Below are 20,801 nucleotides of genomic sequence, written 5' to 3' on the forward strand. Positions count from 1 at the left end.
TGCCATTGGTATTAAAAGAATTTTAGTGACATAGACTGTGAGCAGCAGGGCCAGGGCGGTGCTGTTCCTGAGTATAAATGTAGGCAATAAAAATTAGTCGTTAGAAGGTAAAAAATTGTTTCTTGTTAATATTTTAAGTAATTGGTTGAATGAAATGATGAATTTGATAGAAAATGAGATAAATTTTCTATCATCGGAAGTGAAAAACTCAATAAACACAATCAAATCGAGTTAATTTTTACCACCCATCTTCACTGTTTATCATAAATTTTACAGTAATGGGATGGGTAGTTATCAGAAATGAAATAAATCTCTCTCCAAATGACATTTTGCAACTTGGCTGTCTTTGTACAATATATTTTCTCTGCAGACGAGGAGGAAGTACTTCTTCAAGCGATTCACAATTATAGGACGTCCTTAAACTTGACAGCATTGACAAAAAATGAAAATGCGGAGTGCCTGGCTGATGAATTTGCTGATCAATTTAAGAATCAACCCTGCACAAACTCCACAGGTGTTGGCCTTCCAACTAAACAGAAACACGGCATAATCAAATTTAACTGGTTTTTGCTTCCCTTTGAAAATTGTCAAATTCATTTTTTTACATACTTTTTGTGTTACTGTTATAAGCTAAAAATGGAAGAATTGGTGATAAAAAGCTAAGCCCATGGATTCTTATCCATAGACATCGTAACTCGAGCTGCACCACTGTGAAGTTCTTGTGACTCAATTTGATTATTGTTAAACTATGTTTAGTAAGCTTATAGTTTACAATCTCAGAGTTACTTTTTTAAAATCTTGATCTCGAACTTTGAAAATGAGATATAGTTAATAAATATATAAATTATGATATTTAATTATAATTTTTCGAGTCAAACCCTCATTATTGAGCTCGAGCTTTATGTCTATTTCATCAAGTCATACTTGAGTCAAGTAATACATAATTTGATTCAGCTTGCTTGTAGCCCTAATTGTAACACCTGAATGCGCACACAAATAAGTGAAATCTATTTGTTTAGAGGCAGCTAGCAATATAGAGTAGAAGAAAACTTCTAGCTCGAAGCTTGTCTGGTCTAAACCATGATAATTTTATTGAACAAAGTAAATATCCTTGCAGCTACAACAAGGCTTCATCTTCATGAATGATAGAAACTGCCTCCAGGCACCATAAACTATTATTGCATTTCCTTAAAATATCTGTCTAGGAATGAATAAATCCATTAGGAAAATCTCCTTTACAAGAGTTCAAAATGGATACACCTCTCCATTTCATCAAGCACTCTTCAGTCTACTGCGGGTGATGAATAGAATTTTTCTAAGGGCAATCATTAGAACCCATGTGGTTTTTGTTATCTTCTCCTTTATCATTAAAAGCAATGCTGAGCTCAGTACAGTCTTCAGGATCTGGGCTTGTAATCCTTTGTAAAATCCCAGGGGACCTTCCCTTTTCCAAATGGCGTAGATTGCACCTAAAACTGTCTTTTGGTTTTTCAATGGAGCTTGTTCAATCCCATCTTCATCTTCATCTGCAGCCTGAATCATGACCTTACACCTGGCCACATTTTATATTCATATTATCAACAGAGCTGTAAAATGACTTCAAAAATGAACCGTCAATGATTCATTTTTCAATTGTTTACAAAACAACATGGTGCCTCTTGATTCAAATAAGTTTAGACTAGGGTATAAACTATTTTTGAGAGATTATACATAAGGGAGACTGGTTAATATGACCTCTACCTGATAGCTGGGTAAGTCAAGGATGTAGCGATACATTTTGAGACTGCACCAAGCAAGAAAGCAGAGAACGCAGAAAGAGCTTCCGGGGCTGATTCTTTGCCACTTTCTCTCTTCAGCCGCCTATTGAGAAGCCTCTGTTTCAACTGATCAAATGCAGTGTACTATACAACAAGAGACTTTTAGTTTCAGCTTACATGTTCATATTCATCAAAATTTCTTGGAAGCAAAAAAATATATAGAGTAAACTGAAAATAGAAGTTACAGACTTTGAACAGCACTTTGGCATGATGAAAACCTACGGTCTGCTCTTGACGTATCCATTTGTTGCTACTTTTTAAGACTTGTATAGACTTTGACTATGAGGAGTTAGCTGCTATTTACTGTTGCTATTTGTTCAAGTTTTACTTCACTTTCTGCTTTGAGTGAAACTCTCCTTTAGTAAAACATCTGTTTCAGGGTACTGGGGTTTTTAGTATGATTTTTTAAAATATGCAACTTTAAGTTAAGGGGAGAAAATGCTCCACAGCAAACTCAGACTGTTGCTAATAAAACACCTGAGATTTTGTAAAAGATAAATGAAGCCAACTTCCCTTGAAACAAGCCATAAATACAAACTATTTAAATAAAAGGTAGATTCAAATACCTGTATAGATGGGTTCGCTGTCAGGAGAAGAGATATGCCAAGACTATCAAATGCCTCAGTCCAAGTAGTCTCTGAAAGACTTTTCCAAAGTCCTTTGGATTTCCCAAATTCACTTGTCTGCATCTTTGAGGAAGCTGTATCCAAGGGCTAAAAGACAAGTAATGTTAGAGAATGGAAATTGCTGAGCTCTTCAATATATGATAGGAGTATTAGACAATAAGGCTAAATGGGGTCATATATAGAAAAAATTATCTGATGTGATGTTTGGATTTAGGGATTCAAAACCTATTGAATGAATTTAGTTTAGTTCAAAAAATTATAACAATAACATTTTTTTAATCTCTAAAACAAGACTGCATATTTCAGCGCACCCCATAAAACCACAAGAGAAGAGATGTATACCATTACTTATCAAGCAAAAGAGGACTTAAAATTTTCGGTTACCTGTATTATTATTACAGTACATGCCCCAGCAGCTGCAGCAACAATCAAGTTTGCTTTTGTTCCAATGTTTTTGCTACCACTTTTCTTCAAATACAGCCTCTTAAAGAAGCTGTAGCCGTAGAAGTAAATGAACTGTGAAATGAAAGACTGCAGATTCTTTGTCCCAAGGCCCTGATACAATGAAAGAACCTGTCCAGTAGAAATCGCTTCCCAGAGAACATCAGAAATATTCCTGAACAAGACAGAGCTCATAATCAGAGGAAACTGTGTTCAATAGCAATCATCATTGCAGTCACTTAACTAACAGTTCAAGCAGAGAATACAGCATTACAACTTAAAATTATTTGGCAAAGGTATTGTATCATGAACACGAGGAAGATAAGTACCATGTTTTCCCTTTGAATTTCTATGATCATATCTGGTATAATTAAGAGGCAAACTAAGCTTATGTTTTTTTAAACAACAGTCCTAATTCTTCCATCTTAGTAGAAAGGAAGGAATAATTATGATAAGAGATCATATTTCTTTGAATAAACGGGCAGCTGCAACTAGCTTAGATAAATTCTCCGGGCTTCAGTGATTATGATTTCTTCTTGCTTGTCTCTTAGTAATTAGATACTAAAACCAAAGTTAAATTCCTCAGTCAATAATTTAAGAATAAATACAAAAAGCATTAGAAACAGAGGCAGTTCAGTTGAGTTAAGCTGGTAAAGAGAAAATTCTAAAATAATACCAAGAAAACGCAATTAGGAGCTGGACCCAACAAAATATATCAATAATAAAAGCGAACTTAACCTGTACTTCTGCTGATGTTGAGCTCGAACTTCAGCTTGGTACTTGGTCTTGCAAGTATCAAGAGGGTACAAAATGGTGCTGCTAACCAGAGCTCCAATGGCTCCTGAGGTTGCCTCTGACAAAGATTCAAGATCAAAACCCATTTCACAAAACAAAATTCAGAACTCAGCCATGTTGATAATTGAGCCTAAAATATCCATGAATTTTGAAGGAGCTAAGCTAACGCATGGCGTTGAGCTAGGTGATCGTGTCTTGTCGGGAATCGAATCTTGAACTTCCTTCTTTGCTCTCGTTGTCTTAAACGGCTAACACTAACGTCGTTTTACAAATGGGTACGGGTGGATGGATATCCGTGTACTTAACGGGTTGCCCCTTATTTACAAAATACCATATAGTATCTTCTTATTATTTTTTATTTGATGTTGATAGATTTTTAATTTAATAAAGATATATTATATATTATTTATAAAGATATTTCTTGGTTGCTTATAAAGGATAAAAACTCTAAATTTAAAATAAAGTAATATTATATGTATTTATTTTTTATGTAATTAATATATAAATAATATATTATTATATAATTAAATATTATTTTATTAATTAATTTAAAATTACTCTAATAATATATTATTTATGTACATAAATTATATATTATTTAAAATAAAATCTTTATTTGTATCTCACACAATAAAATTAAACTAACATATCGGTTCATATGATTATGATAATAATATCTTAATTAATTAATTATACTTTTTTTTTAATTGACATGGAAAAAAAATTAAGACTTTCCCCATAAAGCATTTTTGAAAGAGTTTCTATTACTCCCTGAAATATAAGAAAATATTTAAAAATTCCCTAACGTATACAAATTATCAATAACTTTGCTATAAGGTAGGAAAAAATTTGTCAATTACATCCCTGTAATGTTGGATTCGATGCAAGATATATGAGCTCAAATTGTAACTCAATCGAGCTGAAGCCCGAGTTGAGTTTTAACTAAAAATTAAATTCATTTTTATAAATTAGTTGAGTTTCATTTGATTTGAATATTTATATTTAAGATAATTTAAATCAAATATAAAATTAAAATATTTTTAAATTGAGTTAAAACTTTAACTTGTTTATGTCAAATTAAACTTTTTAAATTTGAGTTAATCTCAAATTATTTTTTGACGTAATCGAAATCAAATCTAGCTTTACCCATAACTTTGAAACATAATAGACACTAAGATAACGATCATGGAAAATCAAAGTTAGCGATAATTTAATATCTATTGGTATTAAAAATGATGGTGATTAAGAGATAATAAGTCCTTTTGTAATGCTAATTTCATAATCACGCATCAAAATGATAAGCCAAAAAATTTTGAAAAATATTCAAACATTAGAAGGCATAGCCGCATAGTCCAAGCCCATGATATAAAACAACAATAAATTTACAGAAATACCCCCGACATCCCAACGGGCAACAACTCCACCATTTTACTATGCATTTCTTTATTTTTCAAAAATAGATCTTCTCTTTTTCCCTCCTTCAAAATTCTCTCTCTCTCTCTCATAAGCTCTCACTCTCTGATTCAATAATACACTGTCACTTCATAACAAACTGTGCACCTTGCAGAACCCTGACATTGAGGGACTTGAACGAAATAACCGAGGAAGAGGCGATATAATTGGAGTCCGGAGCACGAACTCTAATATGCAGGAGATTTTCGGATCGGTTCGGCGATCCTTGGTGTTTCGGTCGACATCGGGAGACGATGGAGGAGTAGGAATTGGAGGCTTGGTTGAGAAGATTGGCTCGAGCATTCGTAAATCTAGAATCGGTTTGTTTGGTAAACCGCCAGTGTCCGCTCTGCCGCCGATTGTGAAAACCGAAGCGCCGCCGATCCGGTGGAGAAAAGGTGAGTTGATAGGGTCTGGCGCGTTTGGTCGGGTCTATATGGGGATGAATCTTGACTCCGGAGAGCTCCTAGCCATTAAACAGGTAACTATACTGCTCACTAGTTAAGGATTGCTATTGGATTTAATTTTCAACTTGATTTTTGAATTATTATATCTGCTTTGTTTTAGGTTTTAATTGCAGCGAGCAGTGCTTCAAAAGAAAAAATGAAGGTGAACTTTATTTTTATTTTTACTGGTACAAATTCAGCTTATTTCTTTAGACTGTAAATGTAGTGATTGTTGCATCAATGAGTTGAGGTTAAATGAAAAAAGAAACTACTTACTAAACTATTATTTTCCTTGCTCAAGTCTATTTGAATTTATGCTGTTTTCTGATTTTTTTAATTTTAAAATTTTTAGACACACATAAGGGAACTTGAGGAAGAAGTGAAGCTTTTAAAGAATCTTTCACACCCAAATATCGTTGTAAGTATGATCTCTTCAGGTTGTGAAGAATTAATCTCAATTTCTTATTCTCTGATATTTTCCCTCTGTAATGATATGTTTTAGAGATATTTGGGAACTGCTAGAGAGGATGATTCGTTGAACATTCTGTTAGAATTTGTACCGGGTGGTTCCATATCATCTCTATTAGGAAAATTCGGATCTTTCCCCGAGTCAGTAAGTATTAAAAATTGTTAGTTTTGAAACAATAAAATATGGATATTTCTGAAATGCTGACTTTACTTTGCAAAATGGCTTGCGTTACAGGTTATTAGAATGTATGCAAAACAATTGTTATTAGGACTTGAATATCTTCACAAAAATGGAATTATGCATAGGGACATTAAGGTATTTTCTTGTTTTTTCCTTAGATGAAATCTCTGTAACTCATTCTATCATACCTTACTCTAACAATAGGCGTGTTTCATTCAGGGGGCAAACATTCTTGTTGATAATAAGGGGTGTATTAAACTTGCGGACTTTGGTGCATCTAAGAAAGTTGTAGAGCTGGTATGAATAAATAAATAAATAAATATACATATATATATATATAGAGAGAGACAAAAAGGAAAAAAATTTCATTGCATCAAACTTTTAAATTCTCTGTCTTCCAATGTACAGGGGCACATGTTCAGACAGCCCATATCTCAATCACAAAAGAAAATTTTGACATCCTTGTAAATATAATTTCTGCATGTGTTGATGATGTGATCTCTCTGTTGATGCAGGCCACACTTAATGGTGCCAAGTCAATGAAGGGTACAGCCTATTGGATGGCTCCTGAAGTCATTCTACAGACTGGACATAGCTTGTAAGAAAAATCATGTTTATAGGTGTTCACATTTATGTGTAGTTGTCTTGACACCTATAAATTATAAGGTTTATTTATGTGGAATTATGTTTCTCTTTCTATGTTCTTGTTGGTTTCTATTGACTGAAAAGTTTTGTTTTGTTGGAAGACATGGCACACTAATTGCTACAGTGGCCATCATATAATGTGTTTTTCAAAAATAATGAAAACTAGAATGTTTCAGAGTTCTGAAATCATCATTTATTGGTTTTCTTTCATTATCTTTCCAAATCTGGCGGTTGTGTAGTGTTGTTATTGCTAAGATGTATACTTTATTTTAATGACATAAAATTTTTGTTAAAGCTTAAGAGATGGTGTTTTTGCTTCTAGGTATCACTCTGGGAAGATACTTTTGTTGCTTCCTTCACAATTTTGGGAGCTGTTAAAATTTTTATTTCTGTTAGTTTGGTTGATAGCATCATTTTTCTAGGAAGATGATTTTGAAAATATTATGAGATGCTTGGAAATGAATCTTGTTTGAATATTTTGGGTCCCAAGTTCTTGGAAGAGTCTTGTGAGTTGTTTAGCGTTTAACTACAATAAGACTTTGTCAGTTCAACTGAATTCAACTCAACCAAGCTTTAGTCCCTGCTACAGTGAGGTTGACTTTTTCTTTTCCTTTCAGTTAAGAGTTCTGTTGTTATGTATTTTGGATATAAATAACTAGATAAATCTCCACAAACTTTTTTGTTATAATCTCTATGCGTATCATCCGATGCAATGTTTGCTCACTTCACTTTCTCCAATAGTAGGTGTAACATAGAATCTTATCCACACACTCTCTATTTCCCTGATCTTAGGAGCTCATTATTTTCCAAATTCCTTGTGTTAGCTCTGCTGATATATGGAGTGTTGGCTGTACTGTGATTGAGATGGCTACAGGAAAGCCTCCGTGGAGCCAACAGTATCAAGAGGTACATGCATTGCAATACTTATTAAATCTTCTTACTTTGATATACATGCAGTATCTAACTAAATGAATTAAATTTCTTTATAAATTTGCAGACTAAGATATGATGCTTCTTTCAGGTTGCTGCTCTGTTTCACATTGGAACAACTAAATCACATCCACCCATTCCTGAACATCTCTCTGTTGAAGCAAAGGATTTTCTATTAAAATGCTTGCAGAAGTACATTCTTTTCTTATTCGTTCTGCCACCTTTTTGATATTGTTTTTGGCTTCAAATATATTTAGGAACTAATATTCAAAGGGCAAAACATTATCTTTATCTTTAGTTTAAAATTCACAAATATGATGATCCTGTTTCTATGCTTATGTGTATCAGTTTGTGGTGGCAGGGAACCAAACTTAAGACCTACAGCGTCAGACTTGCTGCAGGTAGTTTCAAATTGTATATTCTTTTCTTCTTACAATATTCTGCAACACAATATATTTAGGCATGTACAAATAATGCAAAATTTAGCTTTTTAGTTGTATAAAAATCTGTTCCTAAACATGTGCAGCACCCATTCATCACTGGGACATATCAGGAGTCTCATCTTGTATTCCGCAACTCAGTCATGGTAAATAGAATTCAATAAGCTTTATCAACTGTAGTCATCTCATTCGTTTGAACATTCTTTGTCAATCTTAGTTTTTTTTTTTTTCTATCATTAGGAGTCTGGAAATTTGGTGACAATACCAGGAATGAATTTAAGGAACTCGTAAGTATTTCATTTTCATGGATTTTAAACTTCCATGGGTTACTGATTCCTGGTTCTTTGTGAATCTTGATTCTGGAAACTTTATTGATGTTACAGCATGAACTCTTCGATAAGACAGTCAACCTGCCCGGGCTTGAAGGATGTTTGTGAGATGGGCAGTGTAAGGTGCCCAATAGTGTATCCAGAGTGTTTGTCTGCAGGATCCTACAGAGGGGCAAACAATTGTGATGATGACATGTGTCAGATTGATGACAAAGATGATTTTGGGGTTAGGGCATCTGTAAAATTCAGCTCTACCTTCGAATCTGCAGATTTAAATAAGGTGCTAATCTAGTTTGAGGTCTCATGTATTTCAAGTTTTAATGTGAAACTTTAATGATACCAAGTTGATTTGTTTACTTAAATCAGAGTTTTAATCCTATGTGTGAACCAACTGATGATTGGCCGTGCAAATTTGATGAGAGTCCAGAGGTGGACAGATATGAAATGAATTTGTCTTCTGATGCTAGAGTATCTGTTAAGGAGGAGAATGACTTCTCATTTCCCTGTGGTTCATCAGCACCTGAGGATGATGATGAAGTTACAGAGTCTAAAATTAGAGCCTTTCTCGATGAGAAGGTATTTTTTCTGTTTGTATTGGTCTAGTTTTCTTCTGGAAAAGAATGATGGGATTATCATGTGAATTTGTTTTCCCAAGTAAATTATAATATCATACTATCCAATTAAAAAAAAAAAAAAAGAAAAGCAAAAAAGTATCTTAGAAAAACCAGGGAGGGCAAAAACATAGCATATGTGTAAAGTAGCCTTTCCCCCAGTAGCTTGAGAGTTATAACAGTGGATTGCATATGAAAAAGCAACACCATGGTAAATAATACAAAAAAAAGACTGGTTTCTCATTTGCTTCAAAAATATTGTGACCTATGAGATATTGTACAATCGAACTTTAACATTTCATGTTCATCTGTGAAGCTTGCCAATGCTCTGGATTTAAAGTAGCAGTGGACATCCCAAGGGCCTAAGAATGATTAGTGGAGAGAATTTGAAATGGCATAAATGATTCCTTCAAATTTGCTATCTAAAACGTTATGACTGCAGAAAAATATGTCATAGAAAGTTTAATGTTTCATGCCTTCCTGTAAAACTTTATTAGGCTCTGGATCTGAAGAAGTTGCAGACACCTCTATATGAAGAGTTCTACAACACAATGAATGCAACTGTTCACCCAATCACTGTTGGAATTTCAAATGGAGAAAATTGTTTGAACTTACCTCCAAAAAGTGGATCACCCAAGCAGCTGCCAAGTAGAAGACTCTCAGCAGCTGTTTTTACTGCTAATACTTCTAGTCCTGGCAGTAAAATGGATCCTGTATCAAAGCTCAACAACATGCAGAATCGAGCTCTGCAGGAAATTCCGCCCCCTCAGCTTAACGAGTGGAAAGAACTACTCAATCCTCAGAAGGATACAATTAGACCAAGGTCTATTATTTATTGGCACTTGATGCTTGTTTTAGTTTATTGGTGCTTAATAATTCTTTAGCTTGATAATTACTGTGGTTTTTCTTGCAGCATGAGCTTCTCAGAAAGACAGAGAAAATGGAAAGAAGAGCTTGATGAAGAGCTCAAACAAAAACGAGGCAAGTTCCAGATTCAGCAAATTATTTTTAATTTGCAATTTCATCTTTTTTATGTATTTGTTGCACCTAATAAATATAGTGACTAATGTCTTAGTAAACCTCAGGTTCTTATCCTTAGAATGTAGGTGTAAGAAAGTATATATAAAAGAGAATGCCTTTTCAAAATTAATTCACTTAAAAATATTGTAATTAAAGGAGGTTGTAATTTCTTCTGAAGTCCTTGAATTGCAGTTAGGTACTGTTATAGGGTCTCTTCTTATTGCTGGTCATTTAACAGAGATCCTTTTTTTAGCGGTTGATGAATGCCGTTGTGGAATTATGAAACCTGTCTAGACTACCACAATATAGCTTAGTTTAGATAATGAAGGATAAGATTCAAAAGTTTGTTTGTCTAATAAAAAATTACTCAAACATAGATGATGTCTGGCCTTGAAATCATAAGCTAGGTCTAGACCTATAACTTATTCAAGCTGTTCACAAGCAGCTGGGATATTGGCTTCTTCAGTGACTTTCTTGGTACACAAATCCATCCTGAAGCAAGCCTAATTTAGCATGTTTAGGCTTGTGAACTGGTTTCATGTAAACATAGAAACAGAGGTTTTATGTAAAAGTCATTGTAATCAAATTGCTAGTCCACAGGTTCAAATCTTTTGGGTGGCCACTGAGCACTGAAAATCAAATGATAGGACCATATGCAGAATTATTGTGAGATACTGTAATCTCAAACATAGTGGATGCATCTGATATCCAACTGGGATATTAGGTCCTCTTCTTTTTTAATTCCATTGATTAGTGTAGTTTTGTTTGATTACTATGAAAATCATGTGTTCTTTTCGATTTATAACTTGTAAAGTGCCTATTGCAGAGATGAGGCGACAGGCAGGTGCAGGAGGGAAGACGTCATCTCCAAGGATCAGATTCTAACTGGAGCAAGAGAGCTGCTACAGTTTGCATTCCCTGGCAAGTAAATGCGTGTACCTTACCTGTATTTGTACAAGTGCCTAGTGGAACTAATTATCCTTTTCCACTAGGAGATTTGAGTTGATGTATTTAGTTTTGTTTTTGCCTTTTTTTTTTTCTCTCTCTTTGATAAAAAATGGTGTCTAATATATATAGTTGGTTTACTATGCAATGTCTCAACGAATAGCAGAGCATGCTGTGTCATGCCCTTTTACAGTTGAGCCAAAATTCATATAAGTCGCATCTCTGTTTGCTTTTCTTTTTCCCTTTTCTTCAAGCTAAGTTGGTGTATGTTATTGCGAATTTTGAAACAAAGAAACATATTAATGCTGTAGCTTTCTTTGGTTTTAGCTTTAAGCAATAACCTGAATGTGTAAAACTTCATTGTTGGGATGAATCTGAAGGTATATGAGAGAAAAAACAAATGGTTACAACTATGCTAAACAGAGCAAAATTGAGGTGACATCCGTGGATGCCAATCAGTTGTCTTGACTGGTAAATGACATTCTTATTTAGAGCTTTTATGGCCATTTTATTTTTATTTTTACTTGATTGTCGATGCAAAAACCATGAGGTTGTTGTCATCACCACATTCTTTTAAAGACTACCCAATTTTATGGTCCCTTTTCTTTCTCAAATTTCATTTTCCTAGTTACCATTGTAAGTTATTTGTCTGATATCTGTATTGGGTTCTGCTAACTCAACTCAAATCTAAATATTATATATTATAAAGTTTCAACTGTGGCAGGGGCCTTGGAAGATAATTATTTGGTGGTGGTGGTGAAAGTGATGAATGATTAGGGTAGGCTTGGGATCCACTTGGTTAAATTTTTTACAACAATTTTGCATTAATTTCACGTTTTGATCAAGTATTTTATCTGATTCAATGAATTATTTTATCAACAAAACAAGCATGCAATTTCTAGGGTTTCTTCTGAAGTCAGAAAACAAGTTCATTTCAATGTACATAAATTCATTCATTGATTTGGAGTCAAAAGAAGCACAAAATATGAGCATAAATTGTAAAGATATAATCAAGATTATTGCTTGCATGTGTTAGGAGGAATATCAGGAACAAAAATCACAAAATTTTTGTACTGGTGTGGGTTGCGGCCTCTCAAATTTGTCCTTGTGTTTCCTACCTGATATACAGAATGATGGAATCTGTTTCCCATTTTTTCATGTCAAAAGCCTAAAAATATCTCTTGAAAATTCTGTTTGTTTCCTTCAAAGTGGTAGGTGAAGCGAAGTCAAGCCTGAAAATAATTAAAATTTTGTGGGCTAGGAGAAGCATAACAAATTGGAAAAGCAAAAGCGAAATTGATTTATTGATAAGAAGGGAAGAAGCAAAGGTGAAGGAAAAGATGATTTTATGTGGGGGAATGGATTGGACGTGCCCTTTTTATTTTGTTGTTAAAAGAACCTCTTAACGTACAAGACCTGGATTCTAGGAGATCCATAGTATAATTATTTGATTGATATTATCAGAAAGAAACCAAGATGCTTAAAACACATTTGATTTTATTCACTTTTCTTTAAGGCCAAGTAAGTTCACAATTTGGGCACCATATTTCTTTAATTAATTAGCTCTTTACTATTACTATATGTTTAAAAGCCACATTACTCGTTCATAAGCTTCGTGGATAAGGAAAAAAAATTTTCCGTACTTCATACACAGCTCTAAATATATACTTGATTATATAGATAATATATTATTTTATGATTGAATATTTTTTTATCTTTATTATATTATTATATTCAATTGGGTATAAAAAACTCTATGCACAAAGTTTTATTGATTCAAAAATACGAATTATTAATGCAAAAAATCTCACATTAAATAGTAATTAAGAGTGTTTTAGAGTAATATAAATTTATTATTTCTCTCACTCACAAGATGATTTTTAAGAATAAAACTGATAAAATCAACGAGAATAGTACTTCATGTGATGTTTCTCTCTCTTTAATAGTTTGTTTTGTACAAAAAGAGACAACATCAATACAAACTAAAATAATATTTTATTTAAAAATTTTCATTTTCAGTTATCTTAAATGAAAGGATATTAAACAAAGCCATTCAAAGTAACTTTCCTTTGTCAATTCGACAATAGTCCACAAGAAATCTGGGAATCAAAATTCACAAGGATAAGAACAAAGAGACGCCAGTGCTGTTGATTGATAACCAAGAAGGTTTCACGCTGGCTCTCACTCAGTCACTCACTTCTTACAAGCTTGACTACAGGTTTGAGCCAGCTTATATTGACATTCATTATACAAAAATTATAAATTATTGAAGCTGCATGCATGACTTTTCCCATATGCAATTATTGGATGTGCAATCAACGAAAGGGACAATCGGCTGCACAGACGACCATTAATGATGAAGAATGAAGCTGCTTGCTCCAAGGCTTTCTCCATCACCCAACTCAGCAAACATTGCGACAATCAGTACTTATGATTTTGCAGCCACAAAAACCCCTTCAACTCACAGGCTCACCCTTGGAAATATTTCTTCCAAGACGCCATTATATACACTGGATTCTTACAATATTTGTGTGTATTTGCTTTTATACGTGTTTTCATGCTAATCAGTATCCTAAATACAGTAAGAGAGATAAGGAATATATATATATATATATATATTTTAAGATATATCAAATTAATATAATATAATAAATATATTGTATAATATAATATATATTATATAATATAATATATTACTGATATATATATTAATATTTTTTTTTAAAAAAATAATGATGTAGTAATAGTGTATATAAAAATTTTTAAATTTTTAAGAGTGTTTGTATTATTTTTTTAAAATAGTGATATATTAATTAAAATTATTATTATTTTATTAATATTTTATATTTTAAAAAATATATCCCATCTTATAATATGATATACAATAAATGAAAAATAAATTAAGTTTTTGATGTATAATATAATAAATTATTCACCTATCATGCATGTGTATTTATCCGGAAAGGAGTCAATTTTGCCTTAAATATGTGGGGCGGTGCTGCCTGGCTTTTCACGAATTTGGGGAACCCTTTTGTTGGTGACGCCATCGCATTCATAAAACCAACCTAATTAAGCACTCCAGCTTGTCAAATTAGAGATGAAAAGTTTGCTCCAGATTCAACTAGGTGTTGCTTTACAATTGGCTTTACCAGACCTGTAAAGATAAGGAATTCTCCTGTTACTCTACCAAGAACAGGCACTTTGGTGTTGCTGCTTTTAAAGCTAATAATAAATAACTATATATAAAAATAATAATATATTATTATAAAATTAAATATTATTTTAGTTTTAATTATTTAATTATATAATATAAAAATTATGTATATAATATTATATATAAAATAATACATTACATAATTTTTTGTAAATGTGTTTTTTAACACGTGGCATCTCCTTATTGGTTCCATAAGTCTATATGGATTAGATCAAAGTATGTTATCCCAACTTTCATTGCTGGATTAAAAACATATGCAACAAATTCACTTTCTTATTGGCATCTTTAAATCCCCACTTCAGTTATTTCTTCCAATGCTATCTTTCATCAGCTCTCTTGACTCTAGCGTAGTATGTCACTGATATGTAACTTCTTCAAATGAGAGGGGGTTTTCTGTCATTATTCTTCTGTTGATTCGTTTTTTTATGGGACTCTTGATAGGGAGGTTGTTTCCTTCGTTTATAATTCCATCACGTGCTTCATGTTGTAGAATTATTGTAATTTTAAACTCAATGCCATACACTATACGCACATTGGCACAGTAATTACGGATAGCTTGGGACAAGAAACGGGTCAAATACTTTGATTTTTATCTTTGCTTTGTAAGAAAAAATCTTTATTTTTATTTTATTTTTGATATGATGATAAAAGGAATTCTCATTTTTTTAAATGTCTTTTTTTTATTTATCTTGACTATAAAAATAATAAATATTTATTATGTATTATGATATATTTATAATAATTAAAAATATTAAAAATAATTTAATATATAAAAATTTAAAAAATTTACGTCTTCATTCTATTCCGTACCGCCCTTATTCTCTATTTTGTTAAGAAATCCTCTCCGGTTTTGGGAAAACCGGATTGAAGACCTGATTTTCCGAATTAAATTGTCATCTATATCCCGAAGTACAGAACTTGATGAACCAGCAGCCAGTCAAGTTGGGAGGGTTCGGTGCACAGTGAAAGTGGAAATTGCACGTGGCTGCATCACATAATCCTCACCCCGATAGCTATTTACCGTGGCCACTTGTGGTTTCGCAGTTCGATCGTACAGGCCATCGTCCTGTTTAAAATTCACGATAGATTTGTATTTGTAGTGTGCACTAGCTGCGTCGGAGCGTGTCGTTTTACACCGTTTCCAAGTTGAAATGAGGGCTACAGGCATGCAATTTTGCAATACAATCTATGTAGATTCTGTCAGACTGTACGGTGGAGATGCATATATTCTCTTTGTGTGATCGTCTATCAACCCACGTATTTTGCTTTATAAACTCAAGGATAAGGCTCCCCCCCTTTCCTATCTTTCCAGAATTACAGAGATTTTCCAAGGAATTCAATTTATGGGGCTGATTTGGAGACTTGTTATCTTTTTACATGTGCTTGAAAGAAAATTTTTGTCTTCGTTCACGTAATCCAATTGGACTGATAAATGCTTTGGATGAAGCTAGTGGGCACAGTGTGCGAGAGTGAGAGAGAAAGGGAAAGAAATGAAGCAAGCATCTTCAAATAACGATAATAACTACCTACCACAAGCATATTTGTTTAGAAACATAAGATTCATAAGAAAATAAGATAAAAGACAAACTATTTTATTATAGGGAGATATCCGAATGAAAAGCTTTAGGATGTGGCCACCCAAAAAGACTCCCAATTTATCAATCCTTTGTTGTTCTCGGGCTCGCCTTCTTTGCACCTACCAGGCCTTTGAAACTTCTCCATTTCCTTTTGAACCTCAACATCTAAACTATTCCCATTTATATCTTCTTCCAAATATGCATCGTTTTCTTCTTCAGCTTCATGTTCATCAAGATCTAATTCTCTTTCTTCTGCTTCTTCATGATCTTCCTCTTCATCCAAGTACTCGTTTTCGATCTCTTCTTCTTGGGAAAACTCTTCAGAGTCGTGATAAAACGGTGTGTAAAAGGATAGTCGAAGGCGGCCTTGGGATCGTTCAGCTTGAAAGAGAGAGCGTGTGGAGGGTGCCTTTGTTGCCTTGATAATCAGCCGCCCATCTTCGCGGTGGGGTCTGATTTGAAGTGTTTCTAATCCGCTTATTGTTGTCAAGGGAGGAGGAAAACTACGAGAACTCGCTTTCTTAGCTCCCACAAGTTGACTGGGCCTTTGTTGCTCCCTTGTGGGAGAAAAAGAATAATTCTCACCTGCTGAAGATGATGATGATGAAGAAGAAGAAGAAGACAATGAGAAAATGTTATCTTCAATTATGTCAGTGCCAGTTTCACTACCTAAACTTTCAGTGCATAGTTTCAAGCTCTTCTCGCTAAGGGAAGACATAGAACGCTTAACTTGAGGATGGACATATGTTGTGTTTATCTTTTCTTTGGAGCTTCCTAATTGGGAGCCATTGGCAATAGCTTCGAGGAAGCTCCAGCTTCCCGTGTCAGCAGATTTTTTGCTATTTTCTTGAGAATGACATTTATCTTCAAGCTGTTTTGTGTTGGAATCTACAAAACAAGATTTAAAGGTTAACTCAAGGGGCTGAGAGCAGCGGGGTTTTGGTGAACAAAATCTGAGCCTTAATGTTCTTGGCTCAAGCACTTGAGACTCTAAACATGACTGCAAACCTTGGTACACAATTGTTGCCATAAGAGTAGATATATGGCAACAAAAATTTCAGCAACAAATGACACAATAAGATCACTAAATTTCAGAGATAAAAGGTATCTGGAGGCAGAGGAAAAACAGAGGATTTAGGCTTTTGGGTTGTGATAAAAAGATTGGTGGTATGCTGTTGAGAGAAAATGGAGAAGAGAAAGAGGATGAAGAGAGACGAGGAGCTTGAACATGAGGGACAAGTGAAGGATGGGGTGTGAATTTGTAGTGCCCAAAAGTGCCAGGATGTGTAGCATAGAGAGAGCCTTTTTACACCACTTGAATTATACAATTCTTAACTCTGCCACACACTGCAAAAGAGAATAAAGAAACAAAAAAGTGGGCAAGAGAAAAAAAAAAAACCCCTCTTATTATTATTTTAATAATATTTTATGAAAGTGACTTAATGGGCAGAATTGAAATCCAACGCCAATTTTCTACAGAAATCTCATGTGGGTAGAAGAAATTGGGAAGAATGTAGTTAAAGAGAAGACAGATGGGTTGTAGGTTAAAACATTCCTCCAAAAATTACCAGCTTTGAGAATAAAGAAACAAAAAAGTGGGCAAGAGAAAAAAAAAAAAAAACCCCTCTTATTATTATTTTAATAATATTTTATGATATTGACTTAATGGGCAGAATTGAAATCCAACGCCAATTTTCTACAGAAATCTCATGAGGGTAGAAGAAATTGGGAAGAATGTAGTTAAAGAGAAGACAGATGGGTTGTAGGTTAAAACATTCCTCCAAAAATTACCAGCTTTGCTATTCCAAAAAGAAAAGCAAACAAAAGGCTAGAAAACAAAGGATTCTCCCATATTTTTCTTGATACTTTGACAGTGATTTGCCTCGTTTTCTTCCTTCATGCTTTAGCAAAAGAAAGAAAAATAACATACCAGCCATTTTAGTTCATGATTCCTGTGTCCTTCAGTCAAAACTTACACTAATTGAATTCAAAAGGAAAGACAAGATTATAACATCTACCCAAAACTTTGAAAATTTTGTAGCAGATGAAGTTTCATTTCTGGACACCATCATGCCGACCAAACTTTTCAATTTCGCATTTTCAAAGAGAATTTTTTTAAGTATATTCATTTCATCAAAACAGAGCACCTCATTTCAAAGTAAAGGGCAATTTTTTTTTTTGTGAGATTTCAGTGGGTGGGGGAGGCTGAATGTTGCCTGCATGTATAATTATGTCTAGGGGAAATTAGCATCGACCAAATCAGCACCTTGATGACCCACCATTGATTTAGAGAACGGTGAGTCCCACCTGATAATCAGAACCAAAGTGACGACCACCACCGGCTGCGGCGCCGGCGGCCACGGCCACAATAAAAAAAAAAATGATTGTAGAAGTTAAACCACCGAAATTTACCTGACATGTGGGATTTGGTTGGTAAGTGTACGGACGTTAAAAGAGTACAAAGATGTTAAAAATAGAAATTCAAATTGAACAAATTGATCCTCCACTAAGGCCATTCTTTATTTTGTCCGCTAGGTGCTACTCTACGAACCCCAATTGAGCTTTCCCTTTCTCTATCTCTAGGCCATTTAGGGTTGACAACAAATTACCTACCCTAAAATTGTTCTGAATTAGGCAAAAAGACATTGTCCTACCCGTTCTTTGTCCAGATAACTTTTCTTACCCTTTGAACTTAAAAAATGTCACTTTACCACTTTTCAATGAAATTTAAATGTAAATATTATCTGTAAATGATATTTTTGTTATATTTTAAAAAAAATATAAATATTACAAAATTAATATTACTTGCACCTCTTAAATACAAACATAATAATTTCCTTTACCAATTTAAAAAGTTATAAGTTTGACTCCTATTTTTAATTGAAAAGAATATTAAAACTTTAATTTCAAACCTATAATCACACTTATTATAGTTGAAATCGTACTGGTTTGGTGTCGTTCCAACTTAATCACATAGGATTTCATACACCATCTCATATGATTCAATTAAAATTACATCGAAACTAGTGTGATTTTAATCATAATCATGCAATAGTGTGATTATAGTTAAAATTATAATGTCTCATTGTAATTCAATTAAAATCAGACAGTACAATTCAACAAGAATCATATCAAAATAGTATAATTTTAATCGTATCATACAATTTCAAATATAATTTAGTTGAAATCAAATTTAGCTATTTAACTGTTCAAATTTACCAGTTGGATAAGTATTTTAATTTTATTTTTTTATAATTATTTTTTATAATGATTAATGCTAAATCATAAATTAATGGTGAAAAGTACAATTAATTAAGTTTTTAAGGCAAATGTTGTTTAACTTTGACAAATATTGAAATATAGAAGAGTAATTTCATCATTTCAATATATTTATCCAAAAATTTAACCAAAAGTGGGAAAGTGTCACTTTTTAAATTCAAAGGTGGGAAAGTGACATTGAGTTTAAAAAAGGGTGGAGCAAATGTTTTTACCTTAAAATTATGCCAGTCTTTTACCATCGTCATAAAAAACTGTTTCGACCCAGTTTTTTATGTTTTTTCTTTCTGCTTAGAGGCTTCGCGGTCATGGCTTTCCTTCTATAGAAAAGGTGGATTCTTTGCACTGTTCAAAAGTTTTAAGTGAAGAAAAAAGAAATCACAGATAGTGCTATCACCATTAAAGTGTACCTCTACTGTACAATTATTTGCTTTCTCACATTACTTTTTTTTTTTCTTGAATTCACGTACATGAACCAGTCCATATGATTTCCACTTTTAAAGTAGGAATTTTGTACAAAAAACTGTAAAAATATGATAACAGAAGACCAAAAAAAGGGTCCTTCTTGTTTCATGAGGAGGCTTCAAAGTTCAAACCCTAGCAGATATAAGTCACTTTTTAATGGTGATTCTTGTTTTATATTTTGGTGCACAGGTGGGGCTGGTGAGGAATGGGAGAAAGGTAAGCTGAAAGCGAAGAGATTTAAACAGTAATGTCTGTTCATCCATTTAAATGAGAAAATTGTGAATATAATTGTACCATATTCCATCTTTTCAGCTCTTTTTCCAGATAAGAATTCATCTCTGCCATCTTTTATAATACCATTTTCTTAGACAGCAAGCTGCAAGATGCTGACTTACCAATCAAACCCATCAATTGATGTTGAAATAAAATTGAATAGACAAGTCGCCTTTAAAAAAAAAAAATTCCTCTCTAGTCTGTCCATTTTTGTGGATTCCCATTATATTTTCTGCTTAAACAAATATTATATTATTGTTATTGTCAAGCAAGGCTTTATCATGTAAGCTGTATTGAAGTTGCGCTTATTTAATATCAATTTAATTAGAAATAGTGTTATACCTATAATTTTTATATATAAATAATGATGTATTATTATGTAATTGAATAATAAAAAATTAGAGATGAAATAATATCTAATTATATAATAATATATTATTATTTTTATACAAAAATTATACACATAATATTATTGATTTAATTAGTGGCCACTGAACTGTTTAGTTCTTGGATAAGCTTGGAATTTAGCCACCATTTATGAATCTTTCTTAGGTCAAAATTTGCCAATCTTAAAAAGAAATCATCGGGCCATATTCCATGTATGTTGAACCTCCAACAGCTAGCCAATCTTTCTTCGTATGCATTATTATTAATCAAACCCTGAAAAAGAAGTTAAGTGGTCCTAATTATAAAAGCACTGTTATATGTATAAATAATATACATAATTTTATTTATAAATAATCATATGTTATTATTTAATTAAATAATTTTAAATTAAAAAATAATATCTAATTACATAATGACATATTTTTATTTGTATATGTTATTTTAATGTAATTATAAAGTAAGT

At 33.0% G+C, this 20,801-nt stretch overlaps 3 protein-coding genes across 3 annotated transcripts; 1 reads left to right on the forward strand and 2 right to left on the reverse strand.

Annotated features, from left to right (window-relative positions):
* Nucleotides 1-1,069: 1,069 nt before the first annotated feature.
* Nucleotides 1,070-3,908, reverse strand: LOC123220048 (peroxisomal adenine nucleotide carrier 1-like). Its single transcript, XM_044642043.1, has 5 exons — nt 3,623-3,908; nt 2,828-3,059; nt 2,384-2,530; nt 1,741-1,901; nt 1,070-1,552 (listed from the first exon to the last, which is right to left on the reverse strand). Exons 1-5 carry the CDS (start codon nt 3,763-3,765, stop codon nt 1,273-1,275), a joined length of 963 nt encoding a protein of 320 aa, XP_044497978.1. The 5' UTR covers nt 3,766-3,908; the 3' UTR covers nt 1,070-1,272.
* Nucleotides 3,909-5,148: 1,240 nt separating this feature from the next.
* On the forward strand, nt 5,149-11,486 carry LOC123220465 (mitogen-activated protein kinase kinase kinase NPK1-like). Its single transcript, XM_044642692.1, has 17 exons — nt 5,149-5,612; nt 5,699-5,740; nt 5,930-5,995; nt 6,080-6,190; nt 6,281-6,361; nt 6,446-6,523; nt 6,742-6,824; nt 7,696-7,777; nt 7,893-7,993; nt 8,163-8,202; nt 8,328-8,387; nt 8,482-8,528; nt 8,625-8,850; nt 8,937-9,146; nt 9,679-10,004; nt 10,095-10,162; nt 11,028-11,486. The coding sequence occupies exons 1-17, from the start codon at nt 5,325-5,327 to the stop codon at nt 11,084-11,086; spliced, it is 1,968 nt and encodes a 655-aa protein (XP_044498627.1). The 5' UTR covers nt 5,149-5,324; the 3' UTR covers nt 11,087-11,486.
* Nucleotides 11,487-15,847: 4,361 nt separating this feature from the next.
* On the reverse strand, nt 15,848-17,271 carry LOC123221723 (protein FANTASTIC FOUR 3-like). Its single transcript, XM_044644627.1, has one exon. It carries the CDS (start codon nt 16,965-16,967, stop codon nt 15,984-15,986), a length of 984 nt encoding a protein of 327 aa, XP_044500562.1. The 5' UTR covers nt 16,968-17,271; the 3' UTR covers nt 15,848-15,983.
* Nucleotides 17,272-20,801: the final 3,530 nt, after the last annotated feature.

The sequence above is a fragment of the Mangifera indica genome, chromosome 7, assembly GCF_011075055.1.
Source record: "Mangifera indica cultivar Alphonso chromosome 7, CATAS_Mindica_2.1, whole genome shotgun sequence".
Taxonomy (NCBI): domain Eukaryota; kingdom Viridiplantae; phylum Streptophyta; class Magnoliopsida; order Sapindales; family Anacardiaceae; genus Mangifera; species Mangifera indica.

Bases quoted from the DNA above. Each gene is read 5' to 3' on its own strand.
- LOC123221723 (XM_044644627.1), bottom strand. From the start codon at position 16,967: ATGGCAACAATTGTGTACCAAGGTTTGCAGTCATGTTTAGAGTCTCAA.
- LOC123220465 (XM_044642692.1), top strand. From the start codon at position 5,325: ATGCAGGAGATTTTCGGATCGGTTCGGCGATCCTTGGTGTTTCGGTCG. The intron at 6,825-7,695 runs GTAAGAAAAATC...TCCTTGTGTTAG, and splicing joins CTACAGACTGGACATAGCTT to CTCTGCTGATATATGGAGTG. The intron at 10,163-11,027 runs GCAAGTTCCAGA...TGCCTATTGCAG, and splicing joins AGAGCTCAAACAAAAACGAG to AGATGAGGCGACAGGCAGGT.
- LOC123220048 (XM_044642043.1), bottom strand. From the start codon at position 3,765: ATGGGTTTTGATCTTGAATCTTTGTCAGAGGCAACCTCAGGAGCCATT. The intron at 3,060-3,622 runs GTTAAGTTCGCT...TGTCTTGTTCAG, and splicing joins CAACATCAGCAGAAGTACAG to GAATATTTCTGATGTTCTCT. The intron at 2,531-2,827 runs GTAACCGAAAAT...CTTGTCTTTTAG, and splicing joins GTACTGTAATAATAATACAG to CCCTTGGATACAGCTTCCTC.